This window comes from Nannobrachium achirus (genome assembly GCF_963921795.1).
Source record: "Nannobrachium achirus genome assembly, chromosome: 24".
NCBI classification, from domain to species: domain Eukaryota; kingdom Metazoa; phylum Chordata; class Actinopteri; order Myctophiformes; family Myctophidae; genus Nannobrachium; species Nannobrachium achirus.
The window spans coordinates 48,295,876-48,320,124 of NC_137831.1; the positions used below are offsets into that span (position 1 = coordinate 48,295,876).

At 37.9% G+C, this 24,249-nt stretch overlaps 1 protein-coding gene across 1 annotated transcript in view; it reads right to left on the reverse strand.

The window, feature by feature from the left end:
* Nucleotides 1–1,935: 1,935 nt before the first annotated feature.
* Nucleotides 1,936–24,249, reverse strand: part of LOC308280569 (uncharacterized protein) — a 166,095-nt gene continuing 143,781 nt past the window's right edge. Inside the window, exon 2 of the mRNA XM_080720894.1 lies at nt 1,936–1,991. Coding sequence (XP_080577020.1) covers nt 1,968–1,991 — 24 coding nt within the window. The 3' untranslated portion in view covers nt 1,936–1,967. The remainder of the gene's footprint in view (nt 1,992–24,249) is intronic.

A 24,249-nucleotide genomic window follows, 5' to 3' on the forward strand; every position in this document is an offset into this window, starting at 1 on the left:
TCAATGTGGAAATACAAAAGGAAAGGGAGGTGTGGCGGAACATTTATACATTAGAAGGTAGGAGGGGACTTAAAGGAGCTGTGACCACTAAACGCTATACATTACACATTGGAGAAACGTCAGGTATATGCACTCATTTATGTAATATTTTGTGTAATTATACACACTTATAGTTAATACTGTTACAAGTGCACAAATCAAACCAAATGGACCCATAACTTATATACCATAGTTATATGGGGGTCCATTTAGGGGTCCATTTGGTTTGATTTGTGCACTCAGTTTAGACATGGATAAATGAACACTGAGGATTGTACTGTGGGAATTCATGGCAATGGTTATTTGTGTGCGGAAAAAGATTGACATTAGAGAATGTCTCTATTTAAATATATATATTAGTCCTATAAAACACACACACACACACACACACACACACACACACACACACACACACACACACACACACACACACACACACACACACACACACACACACACACACACACACACACACACACACACACACACACACACACACACACACACTTGTTCATGCCCCCACAGCTAATCAGTTATCACCACCAGTAATTAAAGTTATACCATGTAACTTTTTTTATAAAACAAATCTTAAAATTGTCCTAACTGTTAAATCGCTAAAGTTTTAGAACACCCACTCCGTTATTTTCAGCTTCTAAAGCCTTCTCTTTATATATTTTCTATGATCCTGGCCGGGGACCGGATTTCGCGGCAAAATTACGTCATCTGCATCATCTGTATTACGTTGGCCCATCACATCGCGGATCATACACACATGATACACTACCGGCCAATCACAGCGTAGGCCTATCTGCCGTCTCTTCAGGAAGTAGCCTCCCTCAGCTACAGTGTTTGGTCTGTAAATGTTTATTTACCTAATGTGTTTAAAAAGCTGCTTAATAATGCGTTGTTTATGTTATTGTTAAAAACGTAAAAGTTTGGGTTTAGTAATCACTGCAGCCAACACGTGTTTCGAATGAAACACCTGTTTACTAAGTTCTGGAATTGAAGTGGTTTGTTTGACAGCTTTATTTGTAAAAGCCATTGATTATTTGTAAAAGCCATTGATTATTTCCTTAAGTTATGTGAAGTTAAAAGTCTAATTTAAGTTTGGCAAAGTTAAAAATTTTGAATTATTTAAAAAAAACTACTAGAATGTAGATTTTCATGGGGTTGCCATATTTACAGGTTAAAGGGTTAAAAGTTAAAATGTTTAACATTTAAAAGATTTAAAATGTAAAAGGTTAAGTTTAAAAGTAATGTCATTGACAAGGTCTGATCTTCAAGCTCAGATCAGCTATCTTTTCTCTTTATATTTTTCTACTCCATTTAAAGGGCTTTTTCTATGTTCAATTTAAAGGGCTTAAATGGCTGATTTAATTTAAATATTTAAAATGTTGACTTTAAATCATGAATGTTTAAACATTTAAGTGATTTAGTAAACGTATTATTTAGTCTTAACATTTAAGTGATTTAGTAAACAGTTTGTAAAACAGTTTGTTAGAATGTGTTAGAATGTAACCTTGTTACCAAGTGGGATTGTTGAGAGGCTTAAAAGTCAGTGAAAACCCATAAAAATGTCATTAATGGACATGAGGCAGATTTGCAGGTAAAATAACAATGTTTATTAAATCCAGGCCCGGACAACAGAAACAAACTTTAACTCAAAACATACAGCAACTCAAAAACAACAGAACTTAACTTCAACAGAGACTAGGTGTCTGTCAGCCTCTCCCCTCAGCAGCCCCCACTCAACTGAGCTCAGCTCAGTTATATAGACACAAGGCTCCACCCTCTGGATCAAATTAACCAACCCCAGTGCAGGAGCAATCTACCCCAGATGCTCCCAAGTAGCAATCAACACTTCAACAGTAATCTATTACTTGTACTCTATTATTCAGCACAGTTAGGCCTCAAGGCAATAGACAGCTTCAAGCAGCATCCCCATACAGCATCTGATGAACAGATAAACACAACATTAAATTCCAGTCACAACAGAATGTGCACCTTCTTTGGGACTGAATCTACATGCTAAGTATAGGAAAACAAATATACAATACAGCATAGAATGAATGAAAGTATATTTGTGAACATTATTAAAGTGACAGAGGCTGCTCTGTCACATTTCCTTCCCCCTCTCCTTCTGGGTTGTGCATACCTGGCACACGTGACAAATAGTCAGCTATTATGTTTCTCCCACCTGGACAGTACTCAATAGTAAACTTGTATGGCTGAAGAGCCAGACACCAGCGCAGTATTCGGGCGTTTTGACTCTGCATGGACTGCATCCACTTCAGGGCCCGATGGTCAGTTTGAAGTCTGAACTCCCGTCCAAGCAGATAATACCTAAGAGAATCCACTGCCCACTTTATGGCGAGACCCTCCTTCTCAATAACAGAGTACTTTCTCTCTCTGTCGAAGAGTTTCCTGCTCAGGAACAGAATGGGCCTCTCCTCTCCAGGCTCTCCTTGGGCTAGCACAGCACCTAAGCCAACATCAGAGGCATCCACTTGGACAAGAAACTCATTATTGAAATCAGGACTCATCAGGACAGGATCTTGACATAACAGTTCTTTCAACTTTTTAAAGGCCTCCTCACACTCTTCAGTCCACTGAAGATGTGAGGAAGTACTCTTCTTTGTGAGATTAGTAATTGGTGTTGCCAATGTGGCAAAATGAGGCACAAATCTTCTATACCAGCCAATTAAGCCTAGTAGTGAACGAACTTGCCTCTTGGTTTGTGGTCTCGGTATACGTTGTATGGCCTCCAACTTCTCCACCAGTGGCTTAATTTGGCCATGCCCAATGCGGTACCCCAGGTACTTCACCTCCTCCTGTGCCCATGAGCATTTCTTTTGGTTAATGGTTAACCCGGCCTTCTGCAGCTTCTGGAGGACCTGCTCAAGGTGACAGAGATGTTCTTGCCATGACTCACTGTAAATGATAACATCATCAAGATAAGCTGCTGAATATTGTCCACAATCGGCTAAAACAATGTCCATGAGCCTTTGAAATGTAGCCGGTGCCCCATGCAGACCAAAAGGCATCACTGTGTACTGATACAAGCCAGTAGCTGTACGGAAGGCTGTATATGGTCTACATGCAGGGGTAAGTGGGACCTGCCAATATCCCTTACAAAGGTCTAATGTGGTCATGTATTTAGCTTTTCCTAACCTTTCAAGCAGTTCATCGATTCTGGGCATTGGATAGGAGTCAAAACAGGAAACACTGTTCAATTTACGAAAGTCTGTGCAAAATCTAACACTTCCATCTTTCTTAGGAACCAAAAGCACAGGACTTGACCACTCACTTTTTGAAGGCTCTATCACATCCATTTCCAACATGGTGGCTACCTCTTTCCTCAATGACTCCACCATTCTCTCAGGAACACGATAGGGCCTTTGCCGGATTGGTGTAGGAGCCTTCAGAATGATGTCATGGCTGATAACATCGGTGTGACCTGGTCTGTCTTGGAAGAGGGGAGGGAATGACATCTGTACCTGGGCCAGCTGTTGTTGTTGCTCTTCACTCAGATGGGCAGGAGGCTCAAGGGCACCCTCTTGAGGTCGAACTGGCTCCATTTCAGACTCATCATCTCCATCCTCAGCCACCCGCACCATCATCACTGGTTTTGCTGCTATGGTTGGAACTCTCTCCTTGAACTCTTTCAGCAGGTTAACATGCAAAATCTGCCTCTGGCGTCTCCTTTCTGGGCACAAGATCTCATAAGTTACTGGTCCAACTTTTCTAGAAACCACATAAGGGCCCTGCCATTTTGCAAGTAACTTGCTGGTACCAGAAGGAAGCAGTAAAAGTACTTTTTGCCCAGGTTTCAGGTCTCTCTCTCTAGCATGTTTGTCATACCACACCTTTTGCTTGGTTTGGGCCTCCCTCAGGTTTTCTTGGGCCAGGTGTCTCATCTGGTCCAGTTTGTCTCGCATTTGGAGGATGTAGGAGACAATACTGCACTGTGCTGGCTCTCCAGCCACCCAACTCTCTCTGAGCATGTCCAGGGGCCCCCTAACCTGCCTGCCATAAACCAACTCAAAAGGGGAAAAACCAGTTGAGGCTTGTGGAACCTCTCTGTATGCAAAAAGGAGAAAAGGAATCCACTTATCCCAATCTCTACCCGTTTCATCCACAAACTTCTTTAGCATGCGTTTAAGACAGCCGTTAAAATTTTCAACCAAGCCATCAGTCTCTGGATGAAACGGGGTAGTTCTAATGCCTTTGATGCCCAACTGTGCATACAACAATTTCATCACCTTTGACATGAAATTAGTACCTTGGTCAGTCAAAATCTCAGACATAACACCAACTCTTGAAATCAGATCTATCAGACACCGGACCACATGTTTGACTTGGATGGAGCGTAAAGGATACACTTCTGGGTATCTGGTAGCATAATCACAGATTACAAGGGCAAATCGATGCCCTGAACTACTGGTAACCAGCGGTCCAATTATGTCCATACCAATACGCTCAAATGGTGTGCCAATTATGGGTAAAGGCTGCAAAGGTCCACGATCTGATTTGCGAATTGGTGCTACTTTTTGACACTCTGTACATGTTCTACAGTACTCTTGAACATCCTGGTAGAGTCTAGGCCAATAAAACCTTCTACTGATTCGGTCATAGCTTTTCTGTTGGCCTAAATGGCCGGCCCACGGAACGTGGTGTCCGGCCAAACTCTGGTGACTGGCGGGGTCATCAGTCAACCGGTTGGGTTTTTTTTCATACACAACACGTTTCAGATCTTCAAGTCCATCAAACAACTTTTTTTCACTTCTGTTGCCTATACATGAAATCCCTCATTTCATTCATAAACTGTTGGTCAAGAAGAACAGGCTCTTGTGAAGGTTGAGGAGGAGTACTTAACTTAGCTGTGCCATGGGTTGTCCACGGCACAGCAGCTGGTATCTTTGGCCTTATGGAAGGTGGTTCAACCTCTGGCGCTGGCTCCACCGGCTGGCCCGGCACTGCTTGGGCTCCAACAATCAGCCCTGAGGCCCCTCCCACATCCGAATCAGCTACCGGCTCCTCCACTGGCTCCTCCTCTGGCTCCTCCACTTGCTCCTTGCCACTTTCTGCCATCGGCCCAGGTGTTTTGCGAGTAGGTATAAGTCGGCCACGCCCTCGTCCAGACATTTTGGGTGTTTTTCAACTGACAGTTGGAAGCGTCACAATCCCACCACTGCCACCAATTGTTACCAAGTGGGATTGTTGAGAGGCTTAAAAGTCAGTGAAAACCCATAAAAATGTCATTAATGGACATGAGGCAGATTTGCAGGTAAAATAACAATGTTTATTAAATCCAGGCCCGGACAACAGAAACAAACTTTAACTCAAAACATACAGCAACTCAAAAACAACAGAACTTAACTTCAACAGAGACTAGGTGTCTGTCAGCCTCTCCCCTCAGCAGCCCCCACTCAACTGAGCTCAGCTCAGTTATATAGACACAAGGCTCCACCCTCTGGATCAAATTAACCAACCCCAGTGCAGGAGCAATCTACCCCAGATGCTCCCAAGTAGCAATCAACACTTCAACAGTAATCTATTACTTGTACTCTATTATTCAGCACAGTTAGGCCTCAAGGCAATATACAGCTTCAAGCAGCATCCCCATACAGCATCTGATGAACAGATAAACACAACATTAAATTCCAGTCACAACAGAATGTGCACCTTCTTTGGGACTGAATCTACATGCTAAGTATAGGAAAACAAATATACAATACAGCATAGAATGAATGAAAGTATATTTGTGAACATTATTAAAGTGACAGAGGCTGCTCTGTCACAGACCTTAATGTTTGAAAACATTTGCCTGAAAACATTTAATTGATTTAATGTCTAAAAAGTAAAACATTTAAATACTCAGTTGCTTACCTTAAATGACTTACCTTTAAATACTTTACTTACCTTTAAAACCTTTAAAGCTATACTGTGTAAGTTGCTCAACTAGTGGTCAGTAGCGGTATTGCTTTTTTCGGCCGTTTTTCGGCCGGAGTCGTCGCGGACCACCGCCGCGGACCACCGGAGCGGCGCCAGCAAACCACCGCGACCGATAGTAATCCGTGGAGGGGTAGAACGCATGGTAGAACGTAATTTTCTGTCCAGGATTTGTGGATTAAGAGGTTAAAATCCTTCACCATGGTAAACACTGTAGCCAAGCGGAGGCGCTTCCTGGAGACCAGAGCAGATAAGCTGTGATTGGCCGGTAGTGTACCATGTGTGCATGATCGGCGATGTGATTGGGCAACGTATACACAACGTATACAGATGATGCAGATTACGTCATTTTGGCGCGAAATCCCGCCCCTGTCACTGCTAAGAAGAAAACATATAAAGAGAAGGCTTCAGAAGCTGAAAATAACGGAGTGGGTGTTCTAAAACTTTAGCGATTTAACAGTTAGGACAATTTTAAGATTTGTTTTATAAAAAAAGTTACATGGTACAACTTTAAATAAATTACTTGCCTTTAAATACTTGCTGTTTAAAAGTTTAATTGTTTAATTATCTTAAATACTTACCTTTTTAATACTTACCGTTTAAAAGCTTAATTATTTGAAGATGCTTTCTTTGAATTTGAACTTTGAATCATTGTTTAAAAATAGTGAGTTAGAAGAGATGCTTTATTTGTTGAATTACAATGTTGTTAACCTTTCTTTATGTTTCTGTGTGTTCGAAGGTTTACAACCTGATGATCATCAACTCTCAACAAAGAAGCCAACATTAAACTGAAAAGTTGGAAAATAAAGAAGTTGAATGAGTTGAAATCCTGAGTTGTTCTCTGTCATTTGGAGCTAAAAACTGTGGGGACTTGACAACTATATGCGACAATTCCTGGTCCTTGCTGTGACGCAATAATGGAGGTTATGCTTTCAGACACAGAGGCATTGAAACTAAACTCCCACCCCCAGCAGGTGGTGTGACGTCCTCCAGAGTAGGAGTGTACCTGGATCACAGTGCAGGTGTGCTGTCCTACTACAGTGTCTGACTCCATGACTCTCATCCACACAGTCCACACCACTTTCACACAACGCCTCAATGCTGGATTTAGGCTTGCTGTAGGTGGAGACACTGCAGACTGTTGTGACCTCAAATGATCTCTTGATGTTTTTGTAAACCAACTTTTTTTTACGTGTCTTTCACATTTTCAATTTGAAATAGCCTTGTTTAATAATAAAGGCCTTTAACTTTTCACCCCCCCCCCCCCCCCCCCCCGCCATTAGAGTGCATTGGATGGTGCATTGGATGTCTTTATTTTAGAACTAATGAATCTACTTCTATTTTACCAATCAACAGGGTATTATTTATTGTACATTTCTTTCAAATACTGCTAACACTCTAAAACAGGGGTCTTGATCAATGATCCAGGCCAAGGACCCTTAGTTGAGGAGTCATGTTAATATGTATCTTCAGAGTCAGAAAGTTAAAGACTTAGACATTGCAGAATTCTACACGGTGTAGATAGAGCAAGGTAAAATACATCCCTCAAAGAAACACCATCATTAATGAACAAAATATACAACAAATAGGTGTGTGTGTGTGTGTGTGTGTGTGTGTGTGTGTGTGTGTGTGTGTGTGTGTGTGTGTGTGTGTACGTACACACTCAACAGTTAAAGATCTACCAGTAGCACTCCCTAATCGGGAGATAAGCGACCATCAGGTTGTTTAATAGTTAGATAAATGCATAAATATTAGATCTAATGCACTGTACATATTCACTTTCATGGATAAACACTGAAAGCGAACTTTATGCATTTAGATCAAGTATTTTGCATGAAATGCCATAAAACGCAATTTTGGGTGTTTTTTGTAGTGGTTTGGGCATTAAGGGATTGATAACTAAAAATGGCCATTGATATCACTGGGCACCCTCTTGAATCCTTAAGAGGGTGCCCAGGGGCCGGGGGAAATCCCCACAGGGCCAATCATTTAGCACTGTGGTTCTCAACCGGGGACCACCAGTGGTCCTTGAGGGGGTTCCAGGTGGTCTCCAGCTAAATGAAGGAGAGTTGGTAAACATTGCGACCGTCAGGTCGCAGTTACTATGAAAAGTATGGAGCGAATTTAGTGCCAATATACCTTGTGCGTGTTTTAAAAATATTCACACGCGTGTGCATGTTTTGTGCACCGCAAAATAAATACTCACACGTGTTTTAAAAATATTCACACGTATTTAAAAAAAAATCACACGTGTGTGCATGTTTTGTGCACCGCAAAATCACACATATTTTTTGCAATTCACAGTATTTTACAAATCTCATATTTCTACAAATCTCAAACTGTGGATCACAAAATAAAAACACAAGTTGCAAATCTTTTCTGTGAATCAAAAATGAAAACACAAGTTGCAAATCTTTTCTGTGGATCACAAAATAAAAACACAAGTTGCAAATCTTTCTGTGGATTTAAAATACAAGTTGTGAATTACTGATACAGACCTGTGGATCTGAAAGACACAGCTGTGGATTTACAAAACACGGATCAACAGACCTGTGGAGACACAAAACTTTTGTGCACTTGTGTGGACCAATGGCTGTGGACCTCCAAAACACAGATATTTTTGGCACTGTTCTACTAGGTGAAATGTGAGAATCATTGGCTTGTGTATTGACCAATCACGTGAGGCCATGCCCCCAGGGTTGGCATGGCAACCAAGGGTTGCCATGTTCTCTAAAAAGAGAGTTATCCGGGCCTTACAATCTATAAATGTAGCTATACATGAATATATCCATACATATCTTGTCTTAAAACAATCAGCTAATGGCGTATTGACTAATCCATCATTTTGTATTATTATTTTATTTTATTATTTGATGTTATGTTCTTATTATTATTATTACATATATTTGTTAATATGTGTGTGTCGGCGTTGACATGAGACCTGCAAACCGGATCAACCGGGTCGGTTGGTCAGGTCAGTTGGTTGGTCAGTTTGTGTAATTAGTTTAATAATGTAATTAGTGTAATAGTGTACTAGTGTAATAGTGTAATTAGTGTAATAGTGTAATAGTGTAATTAGTGTAATTAGTGTAATGGTAATTAGTGTAATTAGTGTAATAGTGTACTAGGGTAATTAGTGTAATTAGTGTAATAGTGTACTAGTGTAATTAGTGTAATAGTGTACTAGTGTAATTGGTGTAATTAGTGTAATAGTGTACTAGTGTAATTAGTGTAATAGTGTACTAGTGTAATTAGTGTACTAGTGTAATTAGTGTAATAGGGTAATAAGTGTAATAATGTAATAGTGTAATTAGTGTACTAGTGTAATTAGTGTAATAGTGTACTAGTGTAATTAGTGTAATTAGTGTAATAGTGTAATAGTGTAATTAGTGTAATTAGTGTAATAGTGTAATAGTGTAATTAGTGTAATAGTGTAATAGTGTAATTAGTGTAATAGTGTACTAGTGTAATTAGTGTAATAGTGTACTAGTGTAATTATTGTACTAGTGTAATTATTGTACTAGTGTAATTAGTGTACTAGTGTAATAGTGTACTAATGTAATTAGTGTAATGGTAATAAGTGTAATAATGTAATAGTGTAATTAGTGTAATAGTGTAATTAGTGTAATAGTGTAATAGTTTACTAGTGTAATTAGTGTACTAGTGTAATTAGTGTAATAGTGTAATTAGTGTACTAGTGTAATAGTGTACTAATGTAATTAGTGTAATAGTGTACTAGTGTAATTAGTGTAATAGTGTAATAATGTACTAGTGTAATTAGTGTAATACTGTACTAGTGTAATTTGTGTAATTTGTGTAATAGTGTAATTAGTGTAATTAGTGTAATACTGTACTAGTGTAATTAGTGTAATAGTGTAATAGTGTAATTAGTGTAATAGTGTAATTAGTGTAATTGGTGTAATAGTGTACTAGTGTAAGTAGTGTACTAGTGTACTAGTGTAATTAGTGTAATAGTGTAATTAGTGTAATAGTGTAATTAGTGTAATAGTGTAATTATTGTACTAGTGTACTAGTGTAATTAGTGTACTTGTGTACTAGTGTAATTAGTGTACTAGTGTACTAGTGTAATTAATGTACTAGTGTAATTAGTGTAATAGTGTACTAGTGTAATTAGTGTAATAGTGTACTAGTGTAATTAGTGTAATAGTGTAATAAAGTAATAGTGTAATTATTGCAAAAGTGTAATTATTTTAATAATGTAATAGTGTAATTAGTGTAATTAGTGTAATAGTGTAATTATTGTACTAGTGTACTAGTGTAATTAGTGTACTTGTGTACTAGTGTAATTAGTGTACTAGTGTACTAGTGTAATTAATGTACTAGTGTAATTAGTGTAATAGTGTACTAGTGTAATTAGTGTAATAGTGTACTAGTGTAATTAGTGTAAAAGTGTAATAAAGTAATAGTGTAATTATTGCAAAAGTGTAATTATTTTAATAATGTAATAGTGTAATTAGTGTAATAGTGTAATAGTGTAATTAGTGCAATAGTGTAATTAGATTAATAATGTAAATAGTGTAATAGTGTAATAGTTAATAATGTAAAAGTGTAAATCATCGGAGCAGAAGGGCAGGATACACTAGCCAGAGAATCTCCGGGAGTCTCCGGCCAATAGCATTTGTTCACCGATCTTCATGGTTTTGAGATCTTTATTGACAATGGTCACAGGTGCTTGCTTTCAAATGCCACCGAACTTGGTCTGGAGGCTGCACCCCTTGAATGTACAGAAAGCACGCCCTCATGGACGTCTTAAGTGACAGCCCTGTTGCACTGCACATCGTCCTCAGTGTCTATGAGAACAACAACATTAGCCTTGGTTCAGAGCGTTAGCAAGTTCTGGCTTATGCAGTTACATATGTGACTAGGTCTGGTACTTTGTTCCTTATGTCTGCATTGGTCATTTTTCTTTTTTGTACAGGTTATCCAAGTACAGAATCTAAGCTTTCATATGATGTATCATTTGTTGGAATTGGAGCATATTTGAAGAAGTTATGGGCATTTTAAACTTGTTGCACCATAAAACCCAAAGTGCTTAAAAAGCCATTTCAATGCAAGGAACATTTTTACACCTCTAGGTAGCCAGAAGTGGGTGTGACAATGGGAGGGACAATAGGTACTTACCCCCCCCCCCCCCCCCCCCCCCCAAATCACTCCCCCCCAAGTCAAACCACACCCACAGTGGTATAGCTGTCAACTTCAAATTTACTTTTATTCCACTACAATTATTTCAAACTACTATTTAGTAGTAGACCTGTGGTATTGTGCTATAGTGCTTGCAGCCATGTCAGAAATAGTGGCCAGTGGTCTTTTCTACCTCCTCCCCTCCTTATATGCTCATCCTGTCATTTTCTTCTTTTTGTAGTTTTTATTTTTCACTAAAATAGTGTATTACAAAAGTACCTACATTTTATAATTAAGTAAAAGTATCAATACTGCAATGTAGAATCACTCTGTTACAAGTAAAAGTCCAGAATTAAAAAATGTACTTGAGTAAAAGTACAAAAGTATTGGTATCCAAATGTACTTAAAGTACCAAAAGTAAAAGTACAAAAATGTTTGAAAATAGCAGATCTACAAACTCACAACGCGTCGCACCGCAATGCGTTGTGAGCTTGTAGATTGGCTATTTTCAAATAGCCTTGGTATAACATAGGGCTAAAGTGGTTCATGTATGTTTTAAACTTTAGTTATTGTGATTTAGCATTATTGGGCTAAATGTAAAGACGCTACGCTGCGCCAACCGTGAATTCACTTCAACCTGGTGTGGAGCAGTTAAACCTATTTGCTACGTACGTCTACAAAAACGTTCATATTTCAAAGATAAAGTGCTTACTGAAGTCTCACAGATGTCACCATAGGGTACGCTCCAGCAGAATGTCCCGTAATGATCGTATTATTTAACGAGGAGCATTTTAATCCGATCGGTCGGCGTTTCCTTAAAAAGGTATTAATGTATCTAAGTGCAGTACACCTCGCAACCGATGGGGTCGCATGGCTGAAAAACAACAGAAAATGGCATCTGATCGGATTAAAATGCTGTTTATTAAACAATACGAAAGATACGGGTAATTCTGCTTGAGCGTACCATACTGTGACATCTGTGAGACTTCAGTAAGCACTTTATCTTTGAAATATGAACGTTTTTGTAGACGTACGTAGCAAATAGGTTTAACTGCTCCACACCAGGTTGAAGTGAATGTATTACGTGCGCAACACCGTAACTCGAGCCCTATCTAAATTGGTCGGGCTAATTGTGCCAAATGTAGCATAATCAGTGTTTGTGTAACTTCAGTCAGAACGATAATCTGATGGTTCTGACAGACTTAAACTCCTCGCGTTGTGAGCTTGTAGAAGAGCAACAATTCCAGTTGTGTTGTGTATACGATGCCTTCAGCGCTAGCTAACGTTAGCCGTTAGCCACTGCTTCTCATAATAAACAGCCAGCGTTAGCGTGAAGCTAACGCAGCTCGGCCAAAAGTCTGTAGTATAACATAAAGCCCCGGTTCTCGAACGCTTCTTGCCTTTTGTGAACATTATATCCAAAAAGTAAAGGTCCTATGCCGGTCTCTCATCTGTTTACTTCATAAGCGTGGAAGAAAATCGAAGCAGCTTGTTGAAATAAAGTTTATATCGCTCATTTTGTCAGCCGGTCCTTTGTCCTTGTCACTGTATGGGCGGTGCTCAAAGCGTGAAATACGAGACAATTACTTTTCAGAGCGCTCTCTCTCCTCCCCCAAAAACCACGTACAGTTTCTTCCAAAAGCAGCCTAGTTTAACAAATAAAACTAGCCATTGTCATACCTTAAAACAACTATCTTTTGACACGAAACCCTTGTTATAAATTCGAACTTGTGAGAATTTGAAAAAAACGAAAAATACAAAAAACGACTTTGACTTCATTTTCTCACTTTTCTGCCGTTTTAAAATTGGCGACATTAGGACGGTTTCACCAGCCTGGGACACATATGTTTATACGCCACGATGCAAATCACGCAATTATTGCGACTGTAGGTTGCATTTAGTTTGAAAATCTGCAGATCATGTCCGTCCGTTCGTCCGCCACGCCTCATGTCACACTCCATATATGGCCCCTGATGTCATCAATATTAAGCCCATATCTGGGAAGGCCCATATATGGACATATTGTGTGGTTGACGTGACGTGAGTCACACTTGCAAATTAAATCCGTCCTTGTCGCTATTATGCCCATATACTGTATGGAGAACCCTGATGTCATCAATATTAACTCAAAGGAGGTCCACAACGTGCCAATGCATCAAACTCTTTTCTCCCGGTGCCTATTAGACTTATTACACTATTACACTTATAGCCCTATAAAACTATTAAACTTATTACACTTATTGCACTTTTACACGTTTACACTAATATTACACAATTACACTAGTACACTAATTACACTATTACACTAGTACACTAATTACACTAGTACACTAGTACACTATTACACTAAATACACTAATTACACTATTACACTAGTACACTATTACACTATTACACTATTACACTAATTACACTATTACACTAATTACACTTGTACACTATTACACTATTACACTAATTACACTAGTACACTAATTACACTATTACATTATTACACTTATTACCCTATTACACTGATTACACTAGTACACTAATTACACTAGTACACTATTACACTAATTACACTAGTACACTATTACACTAATTATACTAATTACACTATTACACTAATTACACTAGTACACTAATTACACTATTACATTATTACACTTATTACCCTATTACACTGATTACACTAGTACACTAATTACACTAGTACACTATTACACTAATTACACTAGTACACTATTACACTAATTACACTAATTACACTATTACACTATTTACACTAGTACAGTATTACACTAATTACACTAGTACACTATTACACTAGTACACTAATTACACTAGTACACTAATTACACTAGTACACTAGTACACTATTACACTAATTACACTATTACACTAGTACACTATTACACTATTACACTATTACACTAATTACACTATTACACTAATTACACTAGTACACTATTACACTATTACACTAATTACACTAGTACACTAATTACACTATTACATTATTACACTTATTACCCTATTACACTGATTACACTAGTACACTAATTACACTAGTACACTATTACACTAATTACACTAATTACACTATTACACTACTTACACTAGTACAGTATTACACTAATTACACTAGTACACTTTTACATTATTACACTAATTACACTATTACACAAATTACACTAGTACACTAATTACACTATTACATTATTACACTTATTACCCTATTACACTGATTACACTAGTACACTAATTACACTAGTACACTATTACACTAATTGCACTAGTACACTATTACACTAATTACACTAATTACACTATTACACTACTTACACTAGTACAGTATTACACTAATTACACTAGTACACTATTACATTATTACACTAATTACACTATTACACTAATTACACTAGTACACTAGTACACTAGTACACTATTACACTAATTACACTAGTACACTATTACACTAATTACATTAGTACACTATTACACTAGTACACTAATTACACTATTACACTAATTACACTAGTACACTAATTACACTAGTAAACTATTACACTATTACACTAATTACACTATTACACTAATTACACTATTACATTATTACACTTATTACCATATTACACTAATTACATTCGTACACTATTACACTAGTACACTAATTACACTAGTACAATAATTACACTAGTACACTAATTACACTAGTACACTATTACACTAATTACACTAGTACACTATTACACTAATTACACTATTACACTATTACACTAATTACACTAATTACACTATTACACTATTACACTAATTACACTAATTACACTATTACACTAATTACACTAATTACACTATTACACTATTACACTAATTACACTAATTACACTAGTACACTATTACACTAATTACACTAATTACACTATTACATTATTACACTTATTACCCTATTACACTAATTACACTAGTACACTAATTACACTAGTACACTATTACACTAATTACACTAGTACACTATTACACTAATTACACTAATTACACTAGTACACTATTACACTAATTACACTAGTACACTATTACACTAATTACACTAGTACACTATTACACTAATTACACTTACACTATTACACTAATTACACTAATTACACTATTACACTATTACACTAATTACACTATTACACTAGTACACTATTACACTAATTACATTATTAAACTAATTACACAAACTGACCAACCAACCGACCTGACCAACCGACCCGGTTGATCCGGTTTGCAGGTCTCATGTCAACGCCGACACACACATATTAACAAATTATGTAATAATAATAATAAGAACATAACATCAAATAATAAAATAAAATAATAATACAAAATGATGGATTAGTCAATATGTCATTAGCTGATTGTTTTAAGACAAGATATGTATGGATATATTCATGTATAGCTACATTTATAGATTGTAAGGCCCGGATAACTCTCTTTTTAGAGAACATGGCAACCCTTGGTTGCCATGCCAACCCTGGGGGCATGGCCTCACGTGATTGGTCAATACACGAGCCAATGATTCTCACATTTCACCTAGTAGAACAGTGCCAAAAATATCTGTGTTTTGGAGGTCCACAGCCATTGGTCCACACAAGTGCACAAAAGTTTTGTGTCTCCACAGGTCTGTTGATCCGTGTTTTGTAAATCCACAGCTGTGTCTTTCAGATCCACAGGTCTGTATCAGTAATTCACAACTTGTATTTTAAATCCACAGAAAGATTTGCAACTTGTGTTTTTATTTTGTGATCCACAGAAAAGATTTGCAACTTGTGTTTTCATTTTTGATCCACAGAAAAGATTTGCACCTTGTGTTTTTATTTTGTGATCCACAGTTTGAGATTTGTAGAAATATGAGATTTGTAAAATACTGTGAATTGCAAAAAATATGTGTGAATTTTATTCTGCGGTGCACAAAACATGCACACACGTGTGATTTTTTTTTAAATACGTGTGAATATTTTTAAAACACGTGTAGTATTTATTTTGCGGTGCACAAAACATGCACACGCGTGTGAATATTTTTAAAACACGCACAAGGTATATTGGCACTAAATTCGCTCCATAGTAAAGCTCCACCGGCTGTTTTTTCTCAACGAGAATCAGTTTTGAGAAAAAAACTTTAACCGACGAATCCACGTTCACCTCCACGGCTCCCTCACTAATAGGGATGCTAGGGTTTATGTGGGTTAGGCTTCAGTTAATGGTTGACAAAAATGACCAGCCATGCAGTCTATATCAGGGGTCTTCAACGTGTTCAGGCTAAGGACCCCTTAGTTGAGAGAGAGATGAAGCAGGGACCCCCACAACCTGGTCATAGATTTAGTTTCATTTTTGACAGCACAATCATCAGTGTATTTTGGATTCATGTCAATTTGTGTTTTCAGATATTTAACCACTTGAACCGTCAATACTTAATAAACTGGACCTTTCACTCTTTACTTTGTCTGCTCTTTTTCCCCCTCTATTTTTGCAGAAAATAGCCGATCTACAAGCTCTGCTGCGAGGTGTTGTGAGCTTGTAGATCTGCTATTTTTGGCTAAAGTTCTCAGAATATGGACACTTGACTAGGGTTCAAGTGGTTAACTAATATGAAAAAGGAGAAAAGAAGTTTCAAGTTTCACAAAGATTTGGAGGACCCCCTGTAGTAACTCTGAGAACCCCCTAGGGGTCCCGGACCCCCTGCTGAAGACCTCTGGTCTATACAATATGCTATAATGGAGCCCAGCTCAGCTGTTTTGAAAAAATCAAAACACTTACTTCATACTGTATGTTATTTTAGACATAGACATTTTGCTCGATTCAATGATTTAAAATCGATATAGTAACTTGAGGAGTTACATGAAGATAGGTTGAAAATGAGCGAAGCAGTCCTTTAAACCAGGGGTTTTCAAAGTGGGTGACGGGGCACCCTGGGGTGCCGCGACAGCAGTCCAGGGGTGCCGCGAGATCATTTGATAATATTTGGAATTTATTTAGACACTTGCAAAAATATTTAGTATCATTTTAAACATGAAGTACAAAGTTATTTACAGTCAGTTCTAACCAAAATGGCTATTATCTCAACGTTTTCCACACAACATAATCATTAAGATATCATCACTGTCGGGCAGAAACCTTGTATTTCCAAGTTTTAAATGTGTACGTCTTTTGGTAAAGCAAAGCCCTGCTTCATCATACAAGACTGTCGCACAAAACTAGTGAAAACAGCCGATCTACAAGCGCACAAGATCGTCTGTTTTCACTAGTTTAGTAAATGTTTTAGATGATAAATACAAAACGAACGGTTTTGGACATACAAGGTTTCCACCCGACAACATATAAATATAAGGTGCTGGGAGTGAAAATTATAATGTAGGGGTGCCTCGAATTAAAACAAATATTTATGGGGTGCCCTGAGACAAAAAAAGTTTGGGAACCCCTGCTTTAAACCCTATACCTCGGCTATTCTATAAGCTCATAAAGTGCAACATGCTGTGAGATTTTACTTTTGCTGCTTTTGCTCAAATAAAATAAAAAGAATCGAAGTACTTCTCCCACCACTGTGTGCGACCATGACAGACAAGGCTAATGGCATCGGCAGCACAGTGCAGTGCCAGCATCACAAACAGGCAGGGCTCCGCATGTCCCTCGGCTGCTGAATAGTTAAAACCCATTCAGAACGGGTACACTATATAGTGTATCATTATTTTATACTTTAACTATTGAAAAATAGCAGATATACAAGCTCACAGCGCGGCACCGAGTGCCGCACTGCGAGCTTGTAGATCTGCTATTTTTGAAAAATCGTGAATATTTGAATTTTGACCCGATTCTATAAGTGTCTTATGAATCCTAAGATTTTTTGGAAAAACCTATGTTTCTATATGTCAGCAATTTGGCCAGCCATCGTCAAAGAAAAGGTCCTTTTCACTTAACTGGAGCTCAGTTAGTCTGTTCTTGAGACACTACTATCTCAAACCTTTTCATGTGAAGGACCCCCAAAATGATATGTATTTGGCCACGGACCCCCATCTCAAAATATTTAGTTCCAGGGACCACCCAGAAGCAAAATTTTAGTTACAAACGTTCGCTTAAAAAAGACATATATTCAAAGATTTTCACACATTTTCACAACTTTTCAAAAATAGCAGATCTACAAGCTCGCAGCGCGGCACTCGGTGCCGCGCTGTGAGCTTGTATATCTGCTATTTTTTAATAGTTAAAGCATCCAATAATTTTAGGCCTAAATGGGTTAAGATCACACTACCTGACCCGCATCACGAGTGCATTGAGTGTGTGTGTGTGTGTTATTACTTTTGGTGAGTTATTATAGGGTGGGTGACGTGACGTAACGTTTTCGCTGTCCTCGGTGTCAAACATGTATAAATAAAAAATATATTTGTCAAAAACCTTCTGAATATTGTGCAGGACATTAAGCTTTATGTGAACTTACTCAAGATTAAAGCATTTCATTCCTCATTTCTTCAGAATGTTCAACCAAACATGGCAAAACTCATATGGTGTGACTGTCCTGACCTTGTTTCTCAAAGTGGGAACTTGAATAAAACTAAGAAAAAGAATTGCTAAAAATCATTTGAAAATGAATTTAGGCTAAAAAAATGTCTATTTGTGAGCCTATATCTTTTCAAAGTCAAAGCATAATGTTTTCAGTCATTTCTGATCAAAAACATTTTGTCCCCCAAACCAAAATCATTTGGTGTGACACTAGTTTGGACAAATTAAACAGGCAATTATTTGGACACCTATTGGCTAGAGAGGTCCTTCTTCTGTAAGGCTATTCAGCACTCCCAGCACAACTGCAAGACAGGTGTCTGAGGTGAGTTATGATTTTAACATTTTCATGAAATGCCATCTTGTTGAAACTTTGACAAACTCACCACTTTGGATGTCTGTTGGTGTGACACCTTTTCATTAAAAAAAGCTTAAGTTATTTGAAGTTTTGGTCATATTTCCATGTAGATCTAGGTTGCTTTGTTATAGCTAGCATGCTGTTAGCATGCTAATGTGTACATAGTAGCCTCAAGGTAAACCTAAATGCAGAAAAACGTAATATGGTGTGACACTTAATCATAATGGTGTGACATCTGCTTGTCACGCCATATGACTTGATTGTCACACCATATGATTTATACTGTATTTAACTACAGATATAACAATAAATAACAAAGTTCCATGTTTCTTTTGTACATTTAAACATTTGTTTTAAACATTTCTACATAAAATGTAATTTAGCTTCATTCAGTGATACTTCAAATTCATCAGACAAAGCAGAAACCCCTTCACAGAAACCTTAACATATTGTTTCAATCTAAACAATATTTTCTCTTTGTCTTAAACTATACATTCCATTTTCTTTTGTCAGCTGGAAAATGACAAGTGCTGAGAGAACGAGAAAGTACAGGGAGAAACTAAACAATGACCCAGCAAGGAGAGAGGAGCCAAAGGGGCGAGACTGCATTTTCTACGAAGAGCAGGAGGTTGTCTGTGGCATAGCAGAACCGCAACAAAGGCAGCCGGTTTGCTACCCTCACCAAATACGACTGGCTGATGTACAATACAGTCTAAATGTATAATCTAATCTGATCTAATACTTTTGTACTTTCACTCACTGGACTGGACAGTGGACAGTGTTAAGGTAGGACCCGAGACAAAACTAGCAAAAATAGCTGATCTACAAGCTCTCAACACGTTGTGCTGCGAGAGCTTGTAGATCAGCTATTTTTGGAGTTGCGCAACCCAGCACTCTATAGCTAGTGGAGATGTGGTGTAATGTCATGATTCCTAATTACATTTGCTCAACACAAAATGCTGTGTTCAAGTTCAGGAGACTTCGGAAAAAAGCAATTTACCTGAATGCTGAGTTCTGTTTCCACTAATTGGTGTTAATAAAATGTTGCCTTGGCTCCAAGTGTGGCTATGCGCCTTATTGTCTCTTTAGGATCCTTCTGCCGTGGGCCGGCAGAAGACTTAGGTGTGCGTAGCATTCCTGTGCACATCCTCATCATCCATCTACTACTACAATTCTTTCTTATCCCATGTTAAAGCCCTACAATAATATCCTGTTCAGAAATATTAAGGCCATGTTATCCTGGGTAATTGTTTAATCAATCAGTAAAGTTCAGTACTCACTAATAGGTAGGTTAAAACACAGTTTGCTTTGACACATGAAGATATGATCATACGGTGTGACACTAAATAATTTGGTGTGACATTCCAAATAGTGAAAAATCATACCTTTATTAATGATTAAACCAAAAAAATGTTTATGGATTACATAGAGAATATTATCAGGAAGAGTCACAAATATTTGTGTAATTTTAGAGAAAGTTTTGACAGAATACATTTAAAATATGTTGTAAGATCATGAACATGGGCCTCACACAGAGTGTCGATTATGACAAAAATATACAGATATAATTAATTTTCAAAAAACTATAGTGGATCACTGGTTAGTTATGATAAAGGACTTTGATAAAGTGAGTAACTTAAGAAAGATGTACTCCATTTTCATTTTATAAACAATTATTTTCATGTCACACCATATGACGATTTTAGGCACAAGTACAACAAACTGCTGAATAAAGTCTGATTCCAATAAAATATCTAAAAACAAAATGTATTTCCATAAGGTTGAGAGTGAGTAGAACAAAAGTAAATAACTTTTATGCCTGCATTTTAAAGTTTTTTTAAAAACACATTTTTTGGGGCGTCACGTCACTGACCCTATATCGCTGAATAATAGAGCCAAGCGTCCCGCCCGGAGACTTTTAAATAATGCAGGAGAAATGCACACCCTGCTGTACAATTCTCAGTGTTAACTAACTCAAAAGAGTTTAACATTTTTTCTGTGCCAAGGATTAAGCTTTAACCATTTGAACCCTATAGTTCTCCAACAGGGGGTCCGGGACCCCTAGGGGGTCCTCAGAGTTACCACAGGGGGTCCTCCAAATCTTTGTGTGATAGAAACCTTTTTTTTCTCCTTTTTTACATTAACCACTTGAACCCTATAGCGTCCATATTCAGAGAATTTTAGCCAAAAATAGCAGATCTACAAGCTCACAACGCCTCGCTCTGTGAGACGTTGTGAGCTTGTAGATCGGCTATTTTCGGCAAAGAGGTTTGGTGTAGAGGTGAAAAAGAGCAGACAAAGTACAGAGTGAAAGGTCAACTTTATTAAATATTGATGGTTCAAGTGGTTAAATATATGAAAATACAAATTGACATGAATCCAAAATACACTGATCATTGTGCTGTCACTTCCTTACTTGGGAGGAAGTGAAAAGATGTTTTACCCTCTGTAAAAGAAGATGGCATTCTCCATAGAGAGGGCCAGGAATAATGTGAATAGGGAGAACGGGGTAAGAACCTGTGGGTAAGATGAACCACCCTTTATCTTTAAAACTATACACGAGTTGTCATTTGACCTTAAAATAAGAACACAACTATCATTTCCACCTGGGTGGACACAAAGGTTTTTTGCTGGTCGAAGTACATTTTTTACTTTTATGGTATAATGATTTTTATGTTAAAGCAAATGTACCCAGGTCTAAACTTATATATCATGCCTATTGGTGATGTTCCAATGTATAAAACTATGTGAATCATTTAGCTAAATCAGGGGCGTCAATTGGGTATGGCAGGGGTATGCAGCTGCCATACCCTGGGTCCAGGGAGGAAAATAAAAGTTAATTTTAAATATAAATCCATGAATGTATCTTTGTCTATCTGTGCTGGTTATTAAAATAACTATAAATGCAAAATGTAACAAAATGGTCACTTTAACAATGTATTAATTATATTCTCCACACTTGTATTCTCCCCATCTTGACAAAATGGTATATTCCCAGGTTCCGCAGGTCAGCTGCACAGGTGCAATGCATTATTGTTAATTGTGTCACGTTTGCTAACATGCTAAGTTTAGCTGCACTTGAAAAACCATTACAGGCTGCCATATTCACCCCAAGAAACTGTAGAAACCTGTGTAAAAACTGACAAAACTCTTTTTCAGACATTGTGAAAATAGCCGCTGCGAGGCGTTGTGAGCATGTAGATCTGCTATTTTCACAATAGAACCGTATTATACAAAATATAATGCCTCTTTTCTATGAGGGCTCCCATCTTTGCCATACCCTAGCTTTTGCTGAACTGACGCCATTGAGCTAACTATCAGCCTGAAGCATTAAGCTAGCCAGGTTTTATCAAAAAGGTGGACGTGGGGCAAGATGAACCAAATGCCTTGGGGTAAATTGAATATGTGAATCACCATTCATATTTTTTATTAGGTCTTTGAAACTCAAATTATGCTGAATGATCTTTCATTTTGATGAATACACAATACGTTTATATTAATATTAATATTATATTAATAATTGCAAATATTAAAAGGTTCTGAATAACACATTTTATTTAATTAGTCTGAAGGTTCATTAGTCCGAAGGTTCATTAGTCCGAATTTAGTTAGGGTTACTGAGGTTAGGGTTAGGGTTAGGCATAGTATTCGGTAAATTCGGACTAATGAACCTTCGGAACAATGAACCTTTGGAACAATGCCATTTTTAGGCTTTAAATAACCATAAGAAAAGAAATGAAAGGAAAAAAATGAAAGAAAAAAAGCCAGACTAATGTCAAACAGATAAAATAAATGAACATTAGACCAATTAGAACAATCCGAAATGTATTATTCATACCAAATTATTACTATTTCTTATAACTGAAAAAATACTATTCTATGCCTCTATTGATCTGTTTAACAGTCTATGATAATATGTAATATCAATGGTGATTTTCACTTTGTTGGGTGATCAAGACAACTTTGGAAAACGTTATTCACACCCAATTTAATTGTTTTGATTAATTTAAGAGCAGAGCCATCATTCCAAGATGGCGGCAGCGCTACAGCTGCGCCATCTAGTGGCGATTCCATATATTTAAAGACTGCCTCTTTGCCTGCATTACAGGAGAGAGAGAGACACTGAGTGACAGAGCTCAATTTACTGATAAACTGACCAGATATAAATATAGAAGCCACTCAGACAGCACATACACACACCTTGCCATCACCTCAGCGTTCCAGAGAGGGCTGAGTGTTCAGTTGCAATTACTTTGGTGAGTTGCTACAAACTTTGTTGGCTACAGCTAAACAGCCATGCAGTGGTTAGCAGCTAATTGGCAAAGCCTTTGAAGTCCAGCACTATGCCTTACCCCAGGGCTCCACTGGCTGCGTCGCGTTGCTCTGTGTCTTGACGGCGTCATTGACGCAGACACGTTGCCGTCCGACTGGCTCCACTGAACGTGAATGTGTTGATATTTCAATCAAAGATCATAGGATATTCGCATTATCAACTGTAGTAAAGTGCCGTAAAAAAATAGCAGATATACAAGCTCACAACATGTCGAGTGCATGAATCTGTCATCATGCTGTTGTGACTGTGTCTGAGCTTGTAGATTGGCTATTTTCGGTACACCAGTCCAGCGCAGCCACGATAATGTAGCCTATAGCCTAAAATCAGACTCAGTCACTCACTGCTGGCCTGTTTTTAGGAGGAAGAATTGAGAAAGTTGTTGCCTGTTGTGAACTTGTGATTAGCCTATATCAAGTGGGAAGACCACTGTAATTACATAAAAAAATATGCGAGGAATTTTGGGACATCTAGTCACCCTTGTGAATGACGTGAATGGATATCCAACAGCAGAAAGGCACGTACGGTTACGGTATATACATTTAATATGCAATGCAATTACATTTAATCATAATTTATACATGACTGGACGTTGTGGACGCCGTCAAAAAATTGAACCGGGGCAATTTTTGAGTTTGGACGCCGGCACCGGAGCGTCCGGCGTTGACGTTACCGTCGGCAGTGGAGCTCCCTTCATTGATTAAAACGGGAGCGTTCCCAACGTTGACGTTGACGCGACGCTCGACGCGCTTGGTGGAGCCGGGGGGTTATATGTTAGCCCAAATGTTTGGCTAGTAGCATAGCTTACTGTTCCAAGCTAATCTACCTGGTTGACTACATGGGATACAGTTTGCACTGTTAATGGAACTTGATTATTTTATTTCATCGATGTAGATGGCTGTGTGCT